Source organism: Patiria miniata, unplaced genomic scaffold (assembly GCF_015706575.1).
Source record: "Patiria miniata isolate m_02_andy unplaced genomic scaffold, ASM1570657v1 HiC_scaffold_19, whole genome shotgun sequence".
Taxonomy (NCBI): Eukaryota; Metazoa; Echinodermata; class Asteroidea; order Valvatida; family Asterinidae; genus Patiria; species Patiria miniata.
This window is the reverse complement of record NW_024037057.1, coordinates 5,555,512-5,576,037: the sequence shown is the minus strand read 5'-3', so window position 1 is coordinate 5,576,037 and position 20,526 is coordinate 5,555,512. Positions and strand designations below refer to the sequence as shown.

The 20,526-nt window shown below is 43.0% G+C and overlaps 2 protein-coding genes across 2 annotated transcripts in view; both read right to left on the bottom strand.

Moving 5' to 3' along the window:
* Nucleotides 1–605: 605 nt before the first annotated feature.
* On the bottom strand, nt 606–16,303 carry LOC119725500 (secreted frizzled-related protein 3-like). Its single transcript, XM_038196905.1, has 7 exons — nt 15,186–16,303; nt 5,821–5,895; nt 5,340–5,408; nt 4,838–4,950; nt 4,066–4,227; nt 2,900–3,051; nt 606–1,956 (listed from the first exon to the last, which is right to left on the bottom strand). The coding sequence occupies exons 1-7, from the start codon at nt 15,643–15,645 to the stop codon at nt 1,902–1,904; spliced, it is 1,086 nt and encodes a 361-aa protein (XP_038052833.1). The 5' UTR covers nt 15,646–16,303; the 3' UTR covers nt 606–1,901.
* LOC119726064 overlaps nt 16,001–20,526 on the bottom strand; it is a 23,803-nt gene continuing 19,277 nt past the window's right edge. Inside the window, exon 9 of the mRNA XM_038197682.1 lies at nt 16,001–16,432. Coding sequence (XP_038053610.1) covers nt 16,001–16,432 — 432 coding nt within the window. The remainder of the gene's footprint in view (nt 16,433–20,526) is intronic.

The window sequence follows — 20,526 nt, the reverse complement described above, 5'->3', positions numbered from 1 at the left end:
AATTATTTTTTTATAAGAGGACGCTAATTGGAGCATGGGTAAATGTCGATTTTAAAGGTAGCTTTCGAATTTCTTGTGTAGAGCTATTTCTAGGTTTTAGCCCGTTTCATCATTTACATGGCTGAGAAAGGTTGACTGTAGACGTGGCCTTAGCTACGGGATCTCGTTTAAAAACGGACCAACTACCCACTCCAACTAGAGCCCTCATGTTGTGTCCAACATAACTTTAAAATGGCTATTTCCGTGTGCATGGACCGTACACAAGCGTACCTTTTGGAAACAGGCAGGGTTTCACAAGTGTTGTATTAGAGTTCATTTTAATGAGTACGAGTGCTAGTACGAATACTTTGCCATAAGTACGAGTAGGAGAACGAGTACAAGTATGAGTACAAGTACAAGTACCAGAAGGCTACGAGTGCGAGTACGAGACATTTTCCCCATGAGTACGAGTACGTCGAGAACGAGTACTTTGTCATGAGTACAAGTACGAGTACTAGAACGAGTACGAGTACGAGTACGAATACAAGTACGAGTACCAGAAGGCTACGAGTGCGAGTACGAGACATTTTCCCCATGAGTACGAGTACAAGAACAAGTAAGTTTGTCATGAGTACGAGAACGAGTACGAGTATGAGTACGAGTACGAGTACCAGTAGGCTACGAGTGCGAGTGCGAGACATTTTCCCCATGAGTACGAGTACGAGTACGAGTACTTTGTAATGAGTACGAGTACAAGTACTAGAACGAGTACGAGTACGAGTACCAGTAGGCTACGAGTGCGAGTGCGAGACATTTTCCCCATGAGTACGAGTACGAGTACTTTGTAATGAGTACGAGTACGAGTACTAGAACGAGTACGAGTACGAGTACCAGTAGGCTACGAGTGCGAGTGCGAGACATTTTCCCCATGAGTACGAGTACGAGTACGAGTACTTTGTAATGAGTACGAGTACGAGTACTAGAACGAGTACAAGTACGAGTACCAGTAGGCTACGAGTGCGAGTACGAGACATTTTCCCCATGAGTACGAGTACAAGAACGAGTACCCCAAAAAAGTACTTGAGTACGATTACTTTCCACAAGTGCGAGTACTCTCCACGAATAGGAGCAAATTTTAAATGTGTCATGTATTTTCAATGGCTTTTCGCAGTCAACCTAGGCAGTAAACAATGAACAAATGCAGAAGCCTCCTAAACATTAAAAAACTGGTTCTTTTTTCTGCATTTAGCTCGAGAACATATCTGTAATTTTTGCAGGAGAACATGAGTGTAAGTACGGGTACTTTGTCCAAAGTACGAGTACGAGTACAGGGGTATATTTTCTTCTTGTGGGTAAGAGTAGGAGTACATTTTCATGAGTGCGAGTTCGAGTACGGAAAAAATGTACTCGAGTACGGGTACGGGTACGACAACACTGCGGTTTTGTTGCAGCGAGAAAAAATATAAAATGTGCAATAGGTATTGCACTTTCTTTCTAGAAGATAATTTTAAAACAATTCAAATTAAAAAGAATTCCACAAAATTTAATATCGTGCGCGCACATGGGCGATACTGCAAAAACAAAAAGAGCTTTCACAACGTTGGTCATTGTGATAAAGTCGCTGCTCGATATATAAGAATGTTCAATTTCTGTCAATTTAACATTGTCGTCAAAGAAAAGAAGAAAACCAAATCACATGAGGTTGAACCTCCGTTAAAAAAAAAAAAAAATCGTTTTAAAAATTGAAAAGCAAAACACAAAGTACCAGCTGTTTATGGTTAATCGCCAAACCATGCTTGCCGATTGTTTTGTTCCGCCAAGCAAGGCTGTGAAACATAGCCAGGTCACGGCGCAGGCATCCAAAGGTCACGACGCAGCTGTCAGAATCTGAAGAGCCGATCTTACAGAACAAGATGGCCTCTTCACAACATCGAATCGGAGACTGATTCAGTTTCAACGTCATCCAACAGATCGGCCCTATGTGGTAAATAGAGATTAAAACAACATGATGTATTACATGATATAAATCGGTGTGATTTAAAAAAATATATATATATAATAGCAAATATTGTTTTAAGATTTTTTCGCTTTGCATGATGCAGTATCAGTATTGTTTCGGTTCGCGGTAACACCATGTGGTAGTAACTACTGTCGCTCAGCAGATATTTAGTCTCCTGACTCCTGACGATGACTAGAGCAAGCTAGTCGAATGGTTCAGACCAAAGACAACTTCTTTTAGAACTTGAAACAGGACTTTTCTTATAAGAACTAAAAACTACTTAACGAAAGTTGACAATAAGCAAGACAAGTTCTGATCAGAACTAACTACTGAGCGACAGCAGATTTTACCACATGGTGTTACCGCAAACCGAAACGATAAAAATAGATATTGTTTTGAAACTTGTGGTTGCCATGAATGTTTATTCTTTTGTTAAAGAGATAAGCAGAGAAATTTCTTTTGGGGAAAAGGGAAACCCTGTAAAACGTGGGATATAGTCTGATTATAGGCCTAGAGTATATCCTCAAGATAGAAATTTGCATAGTTAGAAAAAATACAATTTTCTGTGCAAAATGCTAAGAACTTCCAACTTCAACAGGTAAGGAGTTTTACTGGTAACCAGACTTTGCGGTGAGTCCATGTGATTCTTAACTCGTTAATAGAAGAAACTAGACGGTGGTACAATACTGGTACCAAACAAAACACATACAACAGACGCCGGTATGTTTGATAAAAGTAACAGGTATGCTTGATAACACTGTGTTTTGTGACTTCTCCCTTTGGAAGTTACGTTTAAACATCGTGTAAACTTTGACTTTAAGCAGCACTGCATAGGAATCAATAGGCCTTGTTCCTCAGCGAATGAGGAATTAGCTCAAAATCAAAGCATTTTGGACGATTATATCTTGATTTTCGACTCACCGAGTTCGTCCTCGGTTTCTTCTATCGCGAGAGGGCGCCTCAGTGGGCTCAGGGCGTTGCCGCCGACGGCGCCTGCTGTTGCTGCCCGTTGGGGGCGCCTCTTTCTCCTTCTCCTCTCGGCGCTTGGCCTTCCGAAGCTTTTTATCCCATTTCTGGCATGTGTGAAAAAGAAAAGAAAAGTTCAATTACAAAAGAAATTACTTATCGGCCTATACGGAGTGTAGACAAGACTGCTTGTTACATGATCAGAGGGTCATATGTGTTCAAATCCAACTACTGGCCCAACTAATGTTCGCTCGTACCCCCCTCCCCCCCCCCCCCCCCCCCCGCCCTGCAAAAAAAGACGCTGGGAACCGCTGATGAATTTCATCTCTTATTGGATAGATTGTGCGTGACCTGTGACCTGTAAGTCATCACGGCCACGACCCCGTACAGTTTTAAACGGCCGTTAAGACCGAGTCAATACTCTTTTATTCCCATTCATACACGATTTTTTTTTCGTTCAAAAGCGTAATAATGAAGGAAAACCTGTAAAACGTATCTGTGTTATAAATGTTCAATTCCCGTCACTTGATCAGGCTCCGTTTCGAATTAACGAAGAGTCAAATTGTATATTATGCGACGCTCGAAAATGTCCATGTGTTCCACAATGAAAAAGAAATCACATCCGATATGGATTGTGTGCATTTCTGTAAGAAAGTTTTCGGATAGCATGTGCGCGCATTAGCTAACCGTGTCTTAAACAGCTACAGCTGTATGTCTTTTTTATAGGTCATGATAAGTTACCCAGAAATGTCATTCCCACTTCCTTCACAAGATTCTGTGAAGCTCATCAGCCCTTCCCAGCGCCCGGTTTGCGGGGCGGGGGTACGAGCAAACAGTTAATTGTGCTATGTCCTCAAGCCACTTCATTTTCACCAGCCTCTCTCCACCAGACTGGGAGTTTAAAATAGTTTCGTATACATTTCTATATACTCTATTATGGTTATTTTGAACAATGGGAGTAGTTTGGACTGGTTCCCTCCCCACATGCGAATGGAGGAATCGGGAACCAGTGCGTAGCTTCACTTTTTTTTGTACAACTCGGATTGGCCAACGAGTTATCCTGTTAAAGATATTTTTTTTGTATATGGAGTTCAGTGCTTCAGCTTGCTAGGGCGCCCCACCTTGACGAGTCTGGGCCAGTTGTCCTCCTCCCATTCCTGTGCCACGCATTCCTCCGTCAGCCGCAGGCGGCCGTTCTCCAGGTCTTGGTAACACATGATGACGTAGTCGACTCCCGCGGACACTTTTGGGCAGACGCACGGGCCCTCCGTTACCAGGTGTACCTAGCAAAAATAAAAGATGACGAACTGAATTTTACTGATAGCAACAGAGGGCGCTATTGTGAAGGTCCATTACAATGTATTAGGCCGTGTCCGAAACGGGTTTCCAGAGCTACGGCTACGACTATTGTCAGCGCGTCCCCGAGCATTTTCGATGGGCGCAGACCTAGACCTAGCTCTAGACAGCTAATTTGGATGCAGCCTCACAGTTTATAAAAACCTTTTCCCAATTCCTCTAAACCCAAATGCATTGTGAAGTGGCCTCAGCGAAGCAGGCCCAGCTAAATGCTGTCATCAGGACAAATGTTTGTGGAGAGTTCCAGATCAAATAGTATAATAGACCTAATTATCCACCTGTAACCAAAATCAAATCAAAAGCATATGATTCCATTCTCTTTCCAGAACCGCCAAACACAGCGCGCATGTGCAGCCCGATTTTTACAGCGCCCCCAAGAGACCATTTTAAACGCAAGAGGCGAAATGCCAAAACGTGACATCAATCATCATTGTCATCTAGGCTGGTTCCTTATTCCGTAAAAATAAATGTACAAAACTTTGTGCCCGCAGTCTACGTAGAGAACACCGGGTACCATCGAATCTAATGCATCCTTACCTCACCAATAGGGATGTTGATATCGGTGAACTTGAGCACGTCCCGTACGATGATTGTGGTATACATCAGGTTCTCGCCCACGGTAACAAATGACGTCACGGTGGCACGAACAACTGAAATGAATAACAAGGAACGCATCTTAGTGGATATAACAAGTAAACAACCTCGTCATCATGGCGTCGAGGAGTACGCTTCCACAAGCCGCTTTTTCAACTATTGTCCAGCTTGCAAGAGATGCTTTACAGGGCGAGTCAAAAACCCAAATGTCGGGACCATTATTTTAGTGAAGTTCTGCATGTAACACTTTAAAAGTCTTGGATATGAAAGCCCAATTCATGAGCTTTCATTTAGTACAAGAATCATTCAAATCAACCATGTAATTTTCAAGTTACGGAATTTTAATTTTCTCACACATCCCTTTGTGATTTTTTTTCGTTTTGCTGAAAGAACACTTTGCCCACGGCAAAAGTTTTTTTTCCACGGCAAAAGCTTTTTGACGTACCATACTCGTAGGCTTTCTCCATGAAGGCGCCCTGGTTTATCCTGATACTATCACATCGCTTACAGCTTCCTAGACAAGCCAAAGAAAAACAAATCTGTTAATAAAAACACGGACTTAGTTGTTGACTATTGACACTTCTTGCCCACCTTACCTCTCCAGAAATTTCAGAACGTGAGACGGCGCTACATGATACATTTTTGGATAACAATAATGGTTAAGTTTTGGGTACAACTTTGAATATTTTTTTTTATAAAGATTCAATTACAATTTCGAATTATTGCCAGTTACTTTCCACCTAACCACAGTGTATCAGTACAGGACTAAAAGTTACATATAAAAACGCCACAAAAGAGCGCCCTCTCAGAAAAAGGCGCCCTCAGTAGAAAGAGCGCCCTCCATACGTAGTGAGAGCGCTCTAGAGCGCCCTCTGTAGAAAGATCGCCCTCTATAGACGGAGATAACACTCGACTGGCCGCCTCACCTTTCCTCTTTGGCTTGGGCGGTTGAATGATGGCAGGCTCAGTGATGACGTCACTTCCGTTGTCTTCGTCTTCGTCTGGAAGTTAAAAAAAATAATTCAATTTTTAATGATAATATTAATAATATAACTTTGACTTGAGGGAGTTGAAAGAAACAAGCAATGCTTAACAAGAAACATCAGCAACAGCAAACCAATGCATGATTGGGGATCTAACACAAGTTAAAGGGAACATATAATAGGATTTTATAACTTAAATACATTTAAAACAGCTTTTTTGCCATGTAACTGTGTCTTTCCACCTCCTTTGTAGCAGTAAAAGGGAGAAATTTCAAAATTTTACTTTTTATGCTAATGAAAATTTCCATATTCACGAGCCAAAGCGTGATGTCATTCAAGGCAGAACAGTAGTGTCCTCATAGCTTTGTGCACAACTTAATATCAAATTTGCCTTCATTTTCTTGGAGTTTAGTTCCACTTTTTACTTGATTATCATTTTGAACAGTTTGTTTGGGCAATAGTAGTGGTCAATATTTCTTCAAAACTTCTTTTGCGGGTAATTTTGAAGGACTAATTTTTGTACTGTTCATAAAATTACGCACTTTTGACAAGGAGTACCTTGTGTGACAAAAGCAAAATAGCGCCTATGATGAAAGGATTTGCTAACAATTGAACAACTACCACTTTCTTGTCACTTCCAATGGAAACAAGTATTAAGATCTTGTATGTATTGCTGCAACACATAGTAATGTGCATGAAAACAAGATGAACTGAATGTCCACGGCATGTTTCCTTTAATGTTACGTTATTGGTGTTACACTGGGTGGTTACCGACACATTCAAGGAAATAACAAGAACATTCGGGCTGTGCTTTTCGTTCAAGGTGCCTATCCAGAAGTTACGGAATGTGTGCGTTGGCTGAGATCCAAACTGCAGTTGCACTTTGGGAGGTCCTCATATAGTAAAGGTTTCACTTGGTGTAGACAAAACAATAACCTGTTTTAGTTTAGACTTGGTGCCAAGTCGGTTATTTGTTTGCGTACGGTAACCGGTTACTGGCTCCACGCACGCAAAATATCGCCGCAATGCGCGAAGTCTGGTTCCCAGACCGAACGATGCTGACTACTGATATGTCGCAACCCGACCGATTACCTATAGTCTTACACCAGCCGCGCCGATGGAGTTCGACTGAACGGAGAAAATACAACTTGTCATGAAGTCTAGTTTTACTTTTAGTTGTTCTTCCTCTAAATTATCGAAAGGGTGAAACCCGGGGGTGGGGCCTCGAGGGGGCGGGGCCCCGAAGGGGAGGTCACATGCCTCACATGGAATGGGGAGGTGGACCGTTAAAATATAAATCAGTGGGGGGGGGGGGTCCTAGATCCCTTGTCGGTCTGTACAAAATATATCTGGCTACGCTTGATTAATAATTGCCCGATGAAAATTAGAAGTCCTTCATAGGTCAATCACAAGTTGAAGAAAGGTCAAAGAAAAAAAGTAAAATGAGGATCAACTATTTCAAAACATGCCTTTATCACAGCTCGTTGTTTCAAATAACCATGCAGAACCTTCGCATCACAGTGCGGAATTTCGTCAATAACCGTGAGCACTCTATATTTCTAAAAGTCAATCAATTTACTGATTGTTGGAAATCCACTAACATTTCTTGCTTTCTTCTCAACGACAGCAAGCCAGACGGAATCATTTCCATGTGTTTTGTATCAGTCCGATAGTCCAAGCAAGCTCCTTGACAATGATTTGGTAGTTTACTTTTGGGATAAATGCACATTTAAGTGTGAACTTGTGACAGTCTTTGGAGGCAGCCACACAGACAGGCCATGTCCTCCGACCTTCTTAAAGTGTCACAGAGCAAGATAGATGAGGCACTTGGATAGCAGTCCGCGGTTTCTGAGAATGCACAACCCCCCCCCCCCCCCCCCCGTCGATTGTGGGGAGGGGAGGGGAGGAATCACGGCGCGTCAGACTGTCTGATTACTAACCTTCGTGTCACGAGCTGTTAACCCAATGCAACGGGTTAACGGAGCTGAGTTGATGGCAATCTTTCTACACATGCGCATCGCCTTGGAAACAGGCGGGAAGTTTCACAATCACAACTCTTTTTTTTTAGGAGGGTTCTTCCAATGGTTATAACTAATGACAGTATGGGGTTCTTCCAATGGTTATAACTAATGACAGTATGGCTGCGGGCCAGGTCGATTCTGTGGTTCTTGGCAACTATAGATCAGAATATGGACGTGTAGGTGCGCCGGCAAAAACTCAACCTTGGCCCAGGACTCCATTTGAATGTTTTATTCTCCTATTTTGCAGCCAGTTTCGTGACAAACGCGGTTTAAGTTGCTGCGGCGGGGGAGGTCTATCAACAACAGATGAGCACAATCCAGTCTTGGGAATATTGGCAGCGCTACCCAGGAAATTCAGAGTATACCTCACAGGCATGAATTGGCTTGAATACAGCGCGAGTAAGGTATGCTCAGGGTAGCGCTGCCAATATTGCCAAGATTGTTTCATCTCATGTTGATAGCGACCTCGCATGTCGCGGACCGGTTGTGTAAGGGGAATAAACTCCAAATCCAATTTTGGACAAAGACCAGCAGAAAATAAGATGCAGGTCAAAATACGCGTACACATTCTGACGGAGTAAGGCAAGAGTAAGTATTCTAAAAGAAATACATTGCATTCTTGCTTAATTTCAGAAGCAGAAACATTTTCATTATTAGGTTTTGCCCTTCACCGCCGTATATATAAATACTGTATGTACTAATTACTGAGTGTGTTACCTCCCTAGTGAAAGTTGGGGAAAAATCACTCGGGTGGAACTCATGGAACCCACGACCTCCTGCTTATTTCTAGTAAAGACGTCTACCACTCGACCACTCGAGTTAAACCAAGTTTGTAAAAGGCACTCGCTTTAGGCATAATTATGATCATTGCCAAGAACACTGCCAAGACAAAACACATCTTGCGTAAAAGATTTGGTATGGGTCGATATCCCAAACTATACTTCAAGTGGAATGAAGTCATTTTTTTGAGACGCTGCCATTTTTGGTAGAAACCCAAATAATGTTCTTAAAAATCTGGCCCATCGATCAAGTTTGAGAATTTATACAGTATTAGTTTTAAATCATTCGGTATGCGGAAATTGAGGTTCGGGGTCTTTTTTTGCACTGAAATATCCTCTTTTTGAGGAGGGGTTATACTCAGGGCTTACTCTAAGGGTTTCAATGCACGTTACAAAGCTCGGTTTTTGGGGGCGTGAGAAAATCCTGTGCCAAGCAGAGAAATTGTTCTCAATGTTGCGGAAGAAAAAAAATGCGACTCCAAGGAGCAAATATAGTCTGCGGTGTCGTGAAAGTAAGTAGTTAATGACACCGCAACAGGCGACCTTATTGCCTTGCGGTATGACATTGTCGACTGCCTTTTTTTCCCCCTTCAAAATGTGTGTAGAACCATACCACACTTCCTTTCCCCGGGGAAAAAAAAGCTACCGAGACTTGCGGTTTCTCTCTGTACTTGATCATTTTTGTAGGCTTTAAAAACAAATTTGGTCGCCTGAAAGCATGATTTTTGGAACATGACTCATAGAACAGATTTCGTAAACAGTGATTTTTTTTTACTTTAAACCACACATGTAGACATATTAGTGCAGACAACCAGTCTAGCTCCAGAATTCCAGTGGAGGTCCATGCCTTCCCGTCACTGCACGATCCGACGGTCACGTGACTCAAAAACTATTCAGTATTTTACCACATTGAATCCAACCTTGCGATATGCAGCCAGTTCCCTGTTCTCCGGATAAAATACCAGCGCGTATATTTTTGGCTTCTGCGGATGTTTACAATGCCACCTGGGGAGAGTTTTGAGGGGTGTCCATTTGACTTGAGGGTGATGGATTGAACCACTTCATCGTGATAATACCTACAGGGCCCCCTCATTACTAAAGGTCCCGGAGGGCGGGTACAATTTGTCACAAATTGGGGCCGAAACCTGATTAGTGTGCCGGTCCTGCTAAAAAGCTAAACTCTGACGGTCGCGATTGCATGTGGCACTACGCTTACCCGGCACTATACTAACCCAATTTAAAGATTGAAATCGTTATCAATGAATTAAAGGGAACGTACAGCATCTTGCTTTTGCTGCAATTTCCAGAAATAAATGGATTTGGAGGATTAATATGTATATAGCAAATATTGTTAAACTGACTTGTTTCACGTTTTGGGCTTGTAGACGCTGGACAAACCAAGAAAACCGATCATGTTCTTGTGACCCAACTTACGATGAAACGGAGAAATGTAAAGACTTTTGGGAATTGTAAGGTCAAAGAATCACTCTAGCAGGCTTGTACCCCTTCACAGCTGTGTAATCAATTGGAAAGAAAATGCGGAATAACTAAATATGAAAAATTAGGAGCAGTTTTGGAAAAAAACCCAGTTTTTTTCCAACGCTGGTCGGCCGACCAGCGTTGGAAAAATACATTTTTTCTTGAAAATGTCAGCACACCAGAAGCCACAGTTTTACAGGATGCTTTAGACGGTCATTCCTATAACAATCCAGTAAGGTATTTCGTGATAATTTGATCATTTCGTTTTTTGATGTTTGCAGATGTTGTATCTTCCTTTTAAACCTTACTACATCCGATATTTGCATCAATAATTATGGGTACTATCCTAGAATTGAACTGTTACATCGCCCTCATTCATTGAAAATGCCTGGCATTTTCTCTAGGCATCAAATTATTTTTGTTCAAGTGTTCCATGTCGTCAAGTAGTCACTTTGAGTACTGCTCAGATTTTATTTTCAAAAGTGAACTCAATTCAAATGGACTGATATTGTGGGAAAATAGTTCTCAAATGAGGAACAGGTTCACTGAACTTGTGAGGGGTTGGCCGCAGAGCTATCAGAAAAAAATATAGAATTCCTGAACTAGAATGCCTTTCCTAATATGCACGCCTGTTTACAACCTGTTCAGTAAAATCTTGTTTGTTTTTGATTTACAAAAATGTAGGTCAACCATTTCTTCCGCCCGTGTTTGCGCTGGATTTTCTGAGTGCTGTTTTCTGCGAAGGTATGCCTTCATTCTTCTATATTAATATGAATTATGGTTTTGTTTATCTTAATTATTTTGTTTGTCTATTTTTTTCGTTATTGGATTATTTCCAGGACACAGGTGCAAAACCAAGGTATGTGACTTGGTGGGGGAAAAAAGAGGAGACATTCCCTATTGGTGCTCAAAACAGGTGAGGAGATGTGTATCGTCACTCAGACACCGTGCCGGTTCTTGATCCTACCACACCCCCATCAACGGACCGATCCATAATAGGCTCCACCCACTGCGCACCTGGGCAGCAACACAATGCACCTCTCCAATGCCATATTCCAGCTGCGCGCGTCATACGCGCGTAAACGCATGCCCGACTTTTGTTACGGGGGGAACTTTTATGTCAACCTCAGCCGTGTGGTTGCGAAGGCCGATTTCTAAAGGTTACGTAATGCTTTATTTTAAATGAAACAACATGCACACAGACATGTTCATGTTTGCGGGCGAAATCTTTGAAAATTGATTTCGCCCAACGCAACTTTCAGGGTTTGTTTCCCTTATAATGATCCAACTATGAGCAAAAAATCGTTTTGATACGTTCAGTACTTTTCGTTGAAATTGCAAACAGTAGGCCAAGATAGAGAAATACATAGATTTGGGAACGTTTTCGAACGATTTCTTCCCTACTTTAACCCTAAAAGGGCCGGGTTATTTTTTACCATCTCTCAGCCGGGGGTGGGGGGGGGGGGGGGGGGTGGGCGGAGATCTCGGCCATCGAGTGACGAACAATTTTAAAACTTGGTACATGCATAGAGCAATATACCCAAAAAATGTCATGACTATAGATCAAAGGGTTTTGGAGTGATGGCTAATTAATTATTCCTATGTACGAATAGTAATTCTGCTCTGTGTACACGACGTATATGGGCTATCGCAGACAAAATCGAAGGGGGGGGGGGGGAGCGGGTTCCGCGCGTCCGGGTAGACACGCGCGCCTTGACTAAAGGCTAGGGTCGCTGTGATGAAAGTCAAGGACATCTCCATTAAAGCTACTTGACCTTGTGATTAAAACCTGAAAGTCAATGGACGTAGCATTCGAACCTACGGGTCATAGAAAAAAAACGATAGCAGTAAGCGAATGAGGAAATATTCTCAGAGCTTGGATTTATATACTTAAAAGTGGGATTGATTCATTTTTTGGCAGGAAACTTTAATCTGGAAAAGGTCGCGAAAAAGTCTCAGGCGGGTTTTGACTCTCAGTTATTTTGTACCTGAACTTAAATATTGATGTCAATTGTCAAATACTTTCATCAAATGACGAGATTGTAGAATAGTGGTTGGACCCATTTTTTCTCGGAAAATTAAAAAAAATAATTGGACAAAGAGCGTTTTGAAGAGAAGCTTCAAAGATAAGGAAAATATTTCATGAAAAAGAGAAGATCGTTCCAGGACTTGGCAAGATTCAATTTTTCTCTGTGTGTATTCATTTGGACAAAGGTGTTTGGCCCGCCACACCATTTTGGTTATTTCAATAGCCCTTTTCACACTAGACAAATCTCGGGGTTGACGCAGGGTCGAAAACATGCATCGTTTCACACTTGAAGAATTTCAACCCTGCGTCGACCCTGCGTCAACCCCGAGAATTGATTTCAACCCGGGTTGAACTCAACACTGCTCCAGACAAGGGTTGAGATTTTCAACCCGGGTATTGAAATTCGTGCCAGGGTTCAAAACAGTAGTAACGGAGCATGATACGCTTGATTTGCATGAAACAAGTGTGAAACGATGCAGGGTTGAATGCGGGGTTGTAAAATCAAAAACTCAACCCGGGGCGGCACTGGGTTCGCCCCGGGGTGAGTTCAACCCGGGTTGAGAGGCTCTAGTGTGAAAAGGGCTTATGCGCGTTAGGGTCCCCGCCTGGCCTGGAGGCCAACATCCTCATTATGGTGATTTGTGGCTCATCAGACGTCCAATCCTTAAGGATTAGGCCTCCCCTCAGTGCTTGCCAAAAAAAAAAGACAGTGATTGATTTGAATAAAGCGAGACAGGACAGCAGTCTGTGGCAGGCCCTGTGATTTAGGGCGAGGAGCGGGACCCGATTTTGCAAGGCCGACCTGTCCAATCGGTTACACTTCGCTTGGGTAGGTACGGTAGGGGTCTGTGCTTTACTGGAAAGGGTCATTTCTCATCCTTTTTTCAGAAGATTTGAATTTGATGGGATCCCAAGGTTGCACAGGAACATCATTATTGTGCGCGGCTAGCCCCCCCCCCCCGCCCACTCGCCCCCCCCCCCCAACAAAAACAAAACAAAAAGGGGGGGGGGTTTGAAATCAAACTATAGCTCCATGGTCTAATTAAGGACTGTTACCTAACAAAACAATGCAAAAGATACCTTTATACCTCTCCTACAAAGGAATATTTTAAAAAAGGTCAATATGGCTTGTGTATTTGCTCTTTGCACGCTCCGCCATAAGCATCTCTGCATGCTCGATCGGGCAACTTTACAAAATAAAAATAGCTGGTTCATTGTGATTCCCGTGTATACACGTACACGGGAATCGCCCAACCCCGGCCCGACACGGGAATCACTCAACCGGCTATATTTATTTTGTAAAGTGGCCAGATCGAGGCTCTGCATATGGCGGAAGCGTGCAAAGAGCGAAGTTTGCTTTAAAAAAAAGATGGGATTCTCATGCTGCAAAACTTGTCGAAAATTAACAAGACTCCCCCGGCCCTCAAGATTTCAATGAGCTAGATCATAAGGGTTGTAATTTATACTAAATAAGAAAGCTGTCTCCCATTTTATATTGACCAATACATGTATTTCATATTACAAACTCAGAACTTGAGTTTTGTGACCAAAGTTTCAGACTTTCACAGCCCAGACAGAGTGTATGTTCAAAACTGCGTGTACATAATTCAATATCGCAATATTCTCGTTGTTCGCCAGATTTCCATGGCGCAGATACCCGGAAAATCTAAGCAAAATCTAAGCTAAAGCAAAATGATCCAAAACTAGTGTGGCACTTGTATTTTTTTTAAGTGGCAGTCTAATGACGAACCGATGACTTTTGTTCTGTGCTCAACTGAAATAAAATGCTTTGCAGCTACACGAGAATGTGGCCACGAGAAGTTGGGGTACTCGACATTCGGTCAACCGACTAGAACGATACTCCCCTATAGATAAAAGAGCCGTCGTCAATCAATGACGAAATTATCACAAATGCAAATTACAATTGGCCAACATTCCGTCTCCAGAAAGACACACTCAGAAAGGGCGCACTTGTAAATGTGTGACCGAAACAGATGACACAACCATTTGAAGAAAAAAAATGTGTTGATGGATTTCGTACAAAAATGGGGAACTCATAGCTTAAATATTGCATGTGCACGTGTTCTGTCATGTCTGTATACAGATGCACGTGGTATCAATAAAATAAATCTTTCTTCATGGTCAGAATAATTAATTTTCCAGGGGATTTGGTACATATTATCATGATAAATATTCATTAGGGTGAACGGGCTAGGGGGCTACTGCGAAGGTAAAGCGATAAGGGGACGCGTAGTCACGTGACTGAGTTTCAGGCATGCAACTGGGAAATCACAAAAAAAAGAGGAAATTCAAATTTTTCCCAGACTTTGTACAGTGTTTTTCTATTTTCAATGGCACACATGGGAAGTAAAAAAAAGAGGAAATCAGCTGATCCGAGGAAAAGGTGCATGTCTGGAGTTCGAAAACTTCATCTTGTTCGGCAAGCGCGCACATGGTTGCCAGTGGCGTATCCAGCGGGGGCACTTTGGGGCACTTTGCCCCCCTGGCGGATTATTTTTGACATTTTTTTGTCAATTTTGACAATTTTTTTAGTCAGCAATGATTGAAATAAATGTTTATAGAGTTCTTCTGACATCAATCCCACCTAAGAAAACCCGCTCAAAAACCAGTACAATGCGCCGTGATAATGTCCATATAATATGTAGTATGCATAATAATGGTCAGTTTTGAAGAGCGCCCAGATTTGGAAGATGGGTACCAGCCCCCCCCCCCCCAACCCCGCTTTTTGATTTTACGGAGGGCAAGTGTCCGGAGAAAAAAAATGTCTACATTTCGGCGCGGATTTGCAGTTGCCCCCCCCCCCCCGCCCCCCGCCCCCTGACATCAAAAGCTGGATACGCTGCTGATCGTTGCACTGAGCATGCGTTGTGCTTCCAACACATCACATGTCCAGTGACGTATATGTGCACGTCCTGAATTAGTGAATAGTTTATGACCAATAATTCTGGTTTAAGTACATGAAATAAAGCTGTTTTTTACCTGGCATAGTGTCGACGATAGCCTCGGGGGTCAGACACACGCCCCTCGTGTACTCGGGAAGATGTTGACATGACAGGTACTCGGGCCAGGTCACGTTGTACTTGAGCATGGTGGGTTCGCACCTCTGCCGGGCCTCCACGCACACCCCCTTGCAAGGCGGGATGGACTCCACCTCAAACTCCAGGCTCTTGGTGCAGATTGGCGCGTACATGGTGCACAGGAAGAACAGCAGCAACTCGCTGCAGTTGGTATTGACCAGGTCCTGGAACTGTTCGATGGACAGGCGGGCGTTCTCCTGGGCGCTGTGGTGCAGTAGGTTAGGCATCTGGGTCATGTTGTACTTCATTCCGGAGCACATGGGCAGCTGGATGGCTTCGCAGCCCGCAGCCTCCGCCACTGTGGAGCAGTGACCGACGAGCGCGATCAACAGAACGACCAGGCCAAGACCCACACTCGCCATGATGGTTGGTGAAAGTAGAATCCAAATAAATCCCCGTAGCTTACAGAGGAGGAATCGCAAGATGCTAAACTGAAGTCCGCACACCCTCGATCAATGCATTTAACAACTCCAGACTAATAAATGTTCCAGTACGTGGTTTTCAGTTGCTTAGCCGTATGGTCCAAACTCGTGCTAGAATTGAGAGGTTCAAATTCAAGGAGCAGTGATGGCACATGAAGCAGATCAGGCGACATGAACAGGAAACAGTTCAGTATATCTTGAAGAAGGGTAACGCTGAACTACTCAGTTCTTTACCAATGCATTTGATGGATATTCCTATCATTCCTATCACATGTACAGGATATGGAGAAATGTCCTACATGTCGTCTACGTGTTCCTTCCACGTCTTGTCCCAGACAGGCTTTAGCCGGGGCGTCAGTTTAGCCCCATTCCTATCACAGCTTGACTTATCGGAAGCCGCACTTGGAGCCGTCTGTTTCCATTGAGCAAAACCATCGAGATGTTTCTCCCCAGCAATAAGATGGAAGAGCGAAGGCAAAACACACACAGACCACGTGACTAAGCACTCCACTTTCCCCTGCGTGTTGTTACCGAGCCCCCACCACATGCGCCACACACAACTCGCGCGAACGGGTTTATCCTCACTGCGTGGCCACCCTCGTCTGTTCGAGCCCAGACGGTGGGGAGGTGTAGGGGGCCCGTCACCATGAATAACACGCGCGGGCTTTGACACCTGCCAATCAAGAGGCTGGCATGTGGCGCCCCGGCGCGATGTGACAGCTTCTGCCTGTCGAGTAATTGTTGGTTGTTTACCCAGCGCGAACTAATCGCCTGCTTATCAGGGACTTGGGTAGACCTTCTCAACTGGGACAATGGCTTGGGTTTATAAGCCGGTGGAGGGACACAGGAGAGTTGTTGGCCGCAGACTAGTTTACAATGGTGCGCTGACCCGTCAATCATGTGGCGCTGCTTCCACCAAGGTTTCTCTACCATTCGCCGCTGTCTTGCCCCGATTGCGCCCGTGTGAAGGCGCTTCAGTTAAACCATAGGCAAGGTATTTTGTTTAAGGAGACAATTCAGTTTCTTCCTCCATGCATGGTACAATACCCTCGGGCTATAGACGTTGCAGGAAAGAAGTAGCGATATATTGTATACCCTGGATTGGACTATTTTACGATGTCGGTGGAATAGTAGGCCTACGGCAGATGGGTATAAGATTGTTCATTATTTTTTTTTTATAAAAAACATGGAATTTGGCACATAGTCGGAGCGTAGAGCAAGGAACGAGCATGGAGGTAGTCGTGAGAAAGTATATGTGGCTGTAGGGCCATCACAGATTATTCCTTTGGAAAAAAATATATAGGTAGAAAAACAAGCAATGGCAGCTAAGTTGAAAATAGCTTGTTATTCTACCTGTAACTTTTTTAAATGGACAAATCTGCGATGGCCCAAGTAGCTAAACATCATTCTTAAGACATACTCTGACTGTGTACCGAATACCATGCTTTTTATCATCAAAGTGAACAATCTCGCAAATACTTATTTCTCCTATCTGCCCTATTATTTCCCATATCCGAATTTTGCAATATCCTCGGGTAAGATATCATAATATAGGGAAGACCCGGGTTTGGACTGTATCTTGTGTGCTAACGTCTGTGTTGTGCCGAATGGGATGTTTTGTCTGCTTTCGTTTCTGCTGGTAACAAATGCATTCTCTTTTTTTGTACGTCGTCTTTCTTGCTGCGCAGAAATACGTGCAATGTTGCTTTACAAATAGTTGCAAACTATTTTGTCTATCATTGGTATTTTCGGGTAAAAATACATTCATTTTTTCTATTATAAAAGTATACTATACAATACATGACGTGCTTCCGTCAGAAGATAAAAAAAAATTGTTGAGGGCGCTATTCATTCTTGGAAAGTACAGACATGACTTTCTTCCTTGCTGTGTATTTGCCGGCAGAAACGCGGAGAAAAAAAACATTTGTTTTTGACCCCCGGAATTCGCTTCGTAAAAGCGCCCTCATTTGTCCAAAAGGATCTTATGAGCTAATACTTTTCGTATCAACCATGGCATGATTTGCCAAGGTTTATTAAAAATTTATCATTATTGGTCCCTGACATTTGTCGACTCAATTGGGCTGAATATTTCCTGTGTGTGTGTGGAATGAACCAAACCCAGCATCCTGAAACGCTATTCGGTCAGTTCTCAGAGCATGATGTTATTCCAATCCCATTACAATGATATAGCGCCACCATTTTGCCATCACGAGTTTTTTTCCGGACACAAGGTGGCGCTATACATCACAAAGTAAAAGTGACCGGTATGGGCATAGACATATATTAAAACCGGGTGACCCAGTATTGGTGAACTCAAGCAAAAAAATTCCCATAGGCACCTGTGTCATTACTCGGTACTCTCCAGTGTTCAGGTTGCATTAAAAAATGTTGATCAACATGTCTTGTCATCTTTTATTTTCGTATACAAGTTTTGGTTGGTTGACCTATGGCTTTTTGGAGAAATTCTCACCTAAAGAAGACGACCCCTAAAACGAGGCGAGTGATAAAGGAGCCATCTTGAAAACGGTCCTTCCAAAAAATGGCTAAATAGCGCACTTTCGGGCCCAATTACATCCAAAATGCTCCGAATTGGAAGCCCAAAGTCCGGGCCAGGCTTGGCTCTCAGAACTCTCTAATATAGAATATGTTGAGGGTATGCTTTTATTCATGAGCTCAGCGGACGGATGTTTGGTCTATTTTCCGGGTTGAACCCCGAGAGCATTACTATTCCAAGCCCATTGTTACAGCATAGAGCAGGCCGTTTTGCCATCTTCGCTCGTACCCCCCGCCCTGCAAACAGGACACTGGGATACTCTGATGAATTCACGCTCTGAATGGTTGGATTTTGCGTGACCAGTGACCTGCGCGTCATCAAGGTCATGACTCTGCAAGGTTTGAAACGGCCGTTTAAGACTGATTCATTACTCTTTTATTCCAGTTTAGAGATGTTTTTCTCTCGTTGAAAAGCGTAATAATGTAGGAAATTCTGTAGAACTTATCTGTGTTGTAAATTTACAATTCCCGTCACTCGCTCAGGCTCCGTGTCGAATCACGAACGGTCTGATTGCATTATGCGATGCTCAAAATTTTTTCCACATGGTCCGCAATGAAACAGAAAACACATCCGGTATGTGCGGAATTCTATGGGAAGTTTTCGGATAGCATTTGCGCACATTGTCTAACTACGGTCTTGAACAGCTGCAGCCAGATTCAAGTATACAAAGGTCATAGGCCATTTCCTTCACAAGATTCTGTGAAGCTCTTCAGAGTATCCCGGCGTCCTGTTTGCAGGGCGGGGGGTACGAGCGAATTTTGCCATCCCACTTTTTTTCCCGGACACAAGGTGGCGCTATACAACACAACGTAAAATAGATCGGTGCCCAGTCTGACTTGGGAAGAGCCTTTGCATTTGTGATGGTTTATAGCTAGTACAGTAAGGGTCGAAGCTCTGAACCGGACCCGAAGTTGCTGTGTTTTGCAATGGATTCTTTAACCAATAGATAGGAAGTGTGAGTAAAAGTACGCTGCGCGTTGCATCCTGGGACTGTGATTCAGCGCAATGATTTCCCACAATGCAGCGTAACATATCACGGTAAGGTCTATGGAGTGGAGGTATTTTTTTTCAAAATGGCGATGGCTTCATGACTAGCTTTTGGGGTGGTTAAAGTGGCAAACATCATTCAGATGCTATTGATCCCTCTACCGCTCAAACAATGTAAGTAGGTAAATAAAGGTTTTATTTGTCAACACGGGATGCCCATAGTTATGAAGAGAGGGTATTTATCCGTGGTATTTACATGTATGACAATTTATTTACAGTATCCACTCCGTTCACAAGTACCCCCTCACCGGCAAAGAAAGTACAGTTGGGGGTGACCGACCGACGCCATCTTGCCTGACTTCAAGTTTGCCGCAACGCGCGGCCGTACCACTGCGTATACATAGTACAAATCCCCTGGTGTACGTGCGTCTCACACAAGGAATGGTGCGCGTCAACCAGCGAAATGTCCCGCTCATGGGACGTCGTTGCTAGATAAAAGGGCGCCCTCTTTCGTTGGCGCACGGAGCCCATGCACCCAACAATGTTTCTTTTTGGCAACGATTATATAGCAATTTACAAACAAGTTGAATTTTTCTTTTTCCCATTCAAACAATACATTTTGTCAACCAATTTTCCATTAAGGCCTTTATTTGGCAACTTAAGTCCAATAGATTCACATAAAATATTAATTACAAATGTATGAAATGTATGTAATTCTATCGAGATAAAATGAACACAATCTTTACACCATACACTTTCTTATGAATGAATTTAATCCTAATTCTATTGGAAGGCAAAAGTGCAAACACTGCTATTAAAGGGAACATGCAGTGAAAATGCAGCTCATCTTGTTTTCATGCACGTATGTGTTGCAACGAAATCTCAATACTTGTTTTCATCGGAAGTGACTAGGAAGTGATATGTTTTCAATTGTTAGCAAATCCTTTCATCAATACATGTAAGAGGGCGCTATTTTGCTTTTGTCACGCAAGGTTCTCCTTGTCAAAAGTGCATATGAACAGTACAAAAAAATTAGTCTTTCAAAATTACCCACAAAAAAGTTGTTAAACTAGTAGTGGCTACTGCTATTGTCCAAACAAGCTGTTTAACATGATAAGCAAGTAAAAGGTGGAACTTGCTCTAAGAAAATGAAGAAAAATGTGATATTTATTTGTACACAAAGCTATAGAGACATTACTGTTCTGCCTTGAATGACATCACGCTTTGGCTCATGAATATGGACATTTTCATTAGCATAAAAAGTAAAATTTTGAAATTTC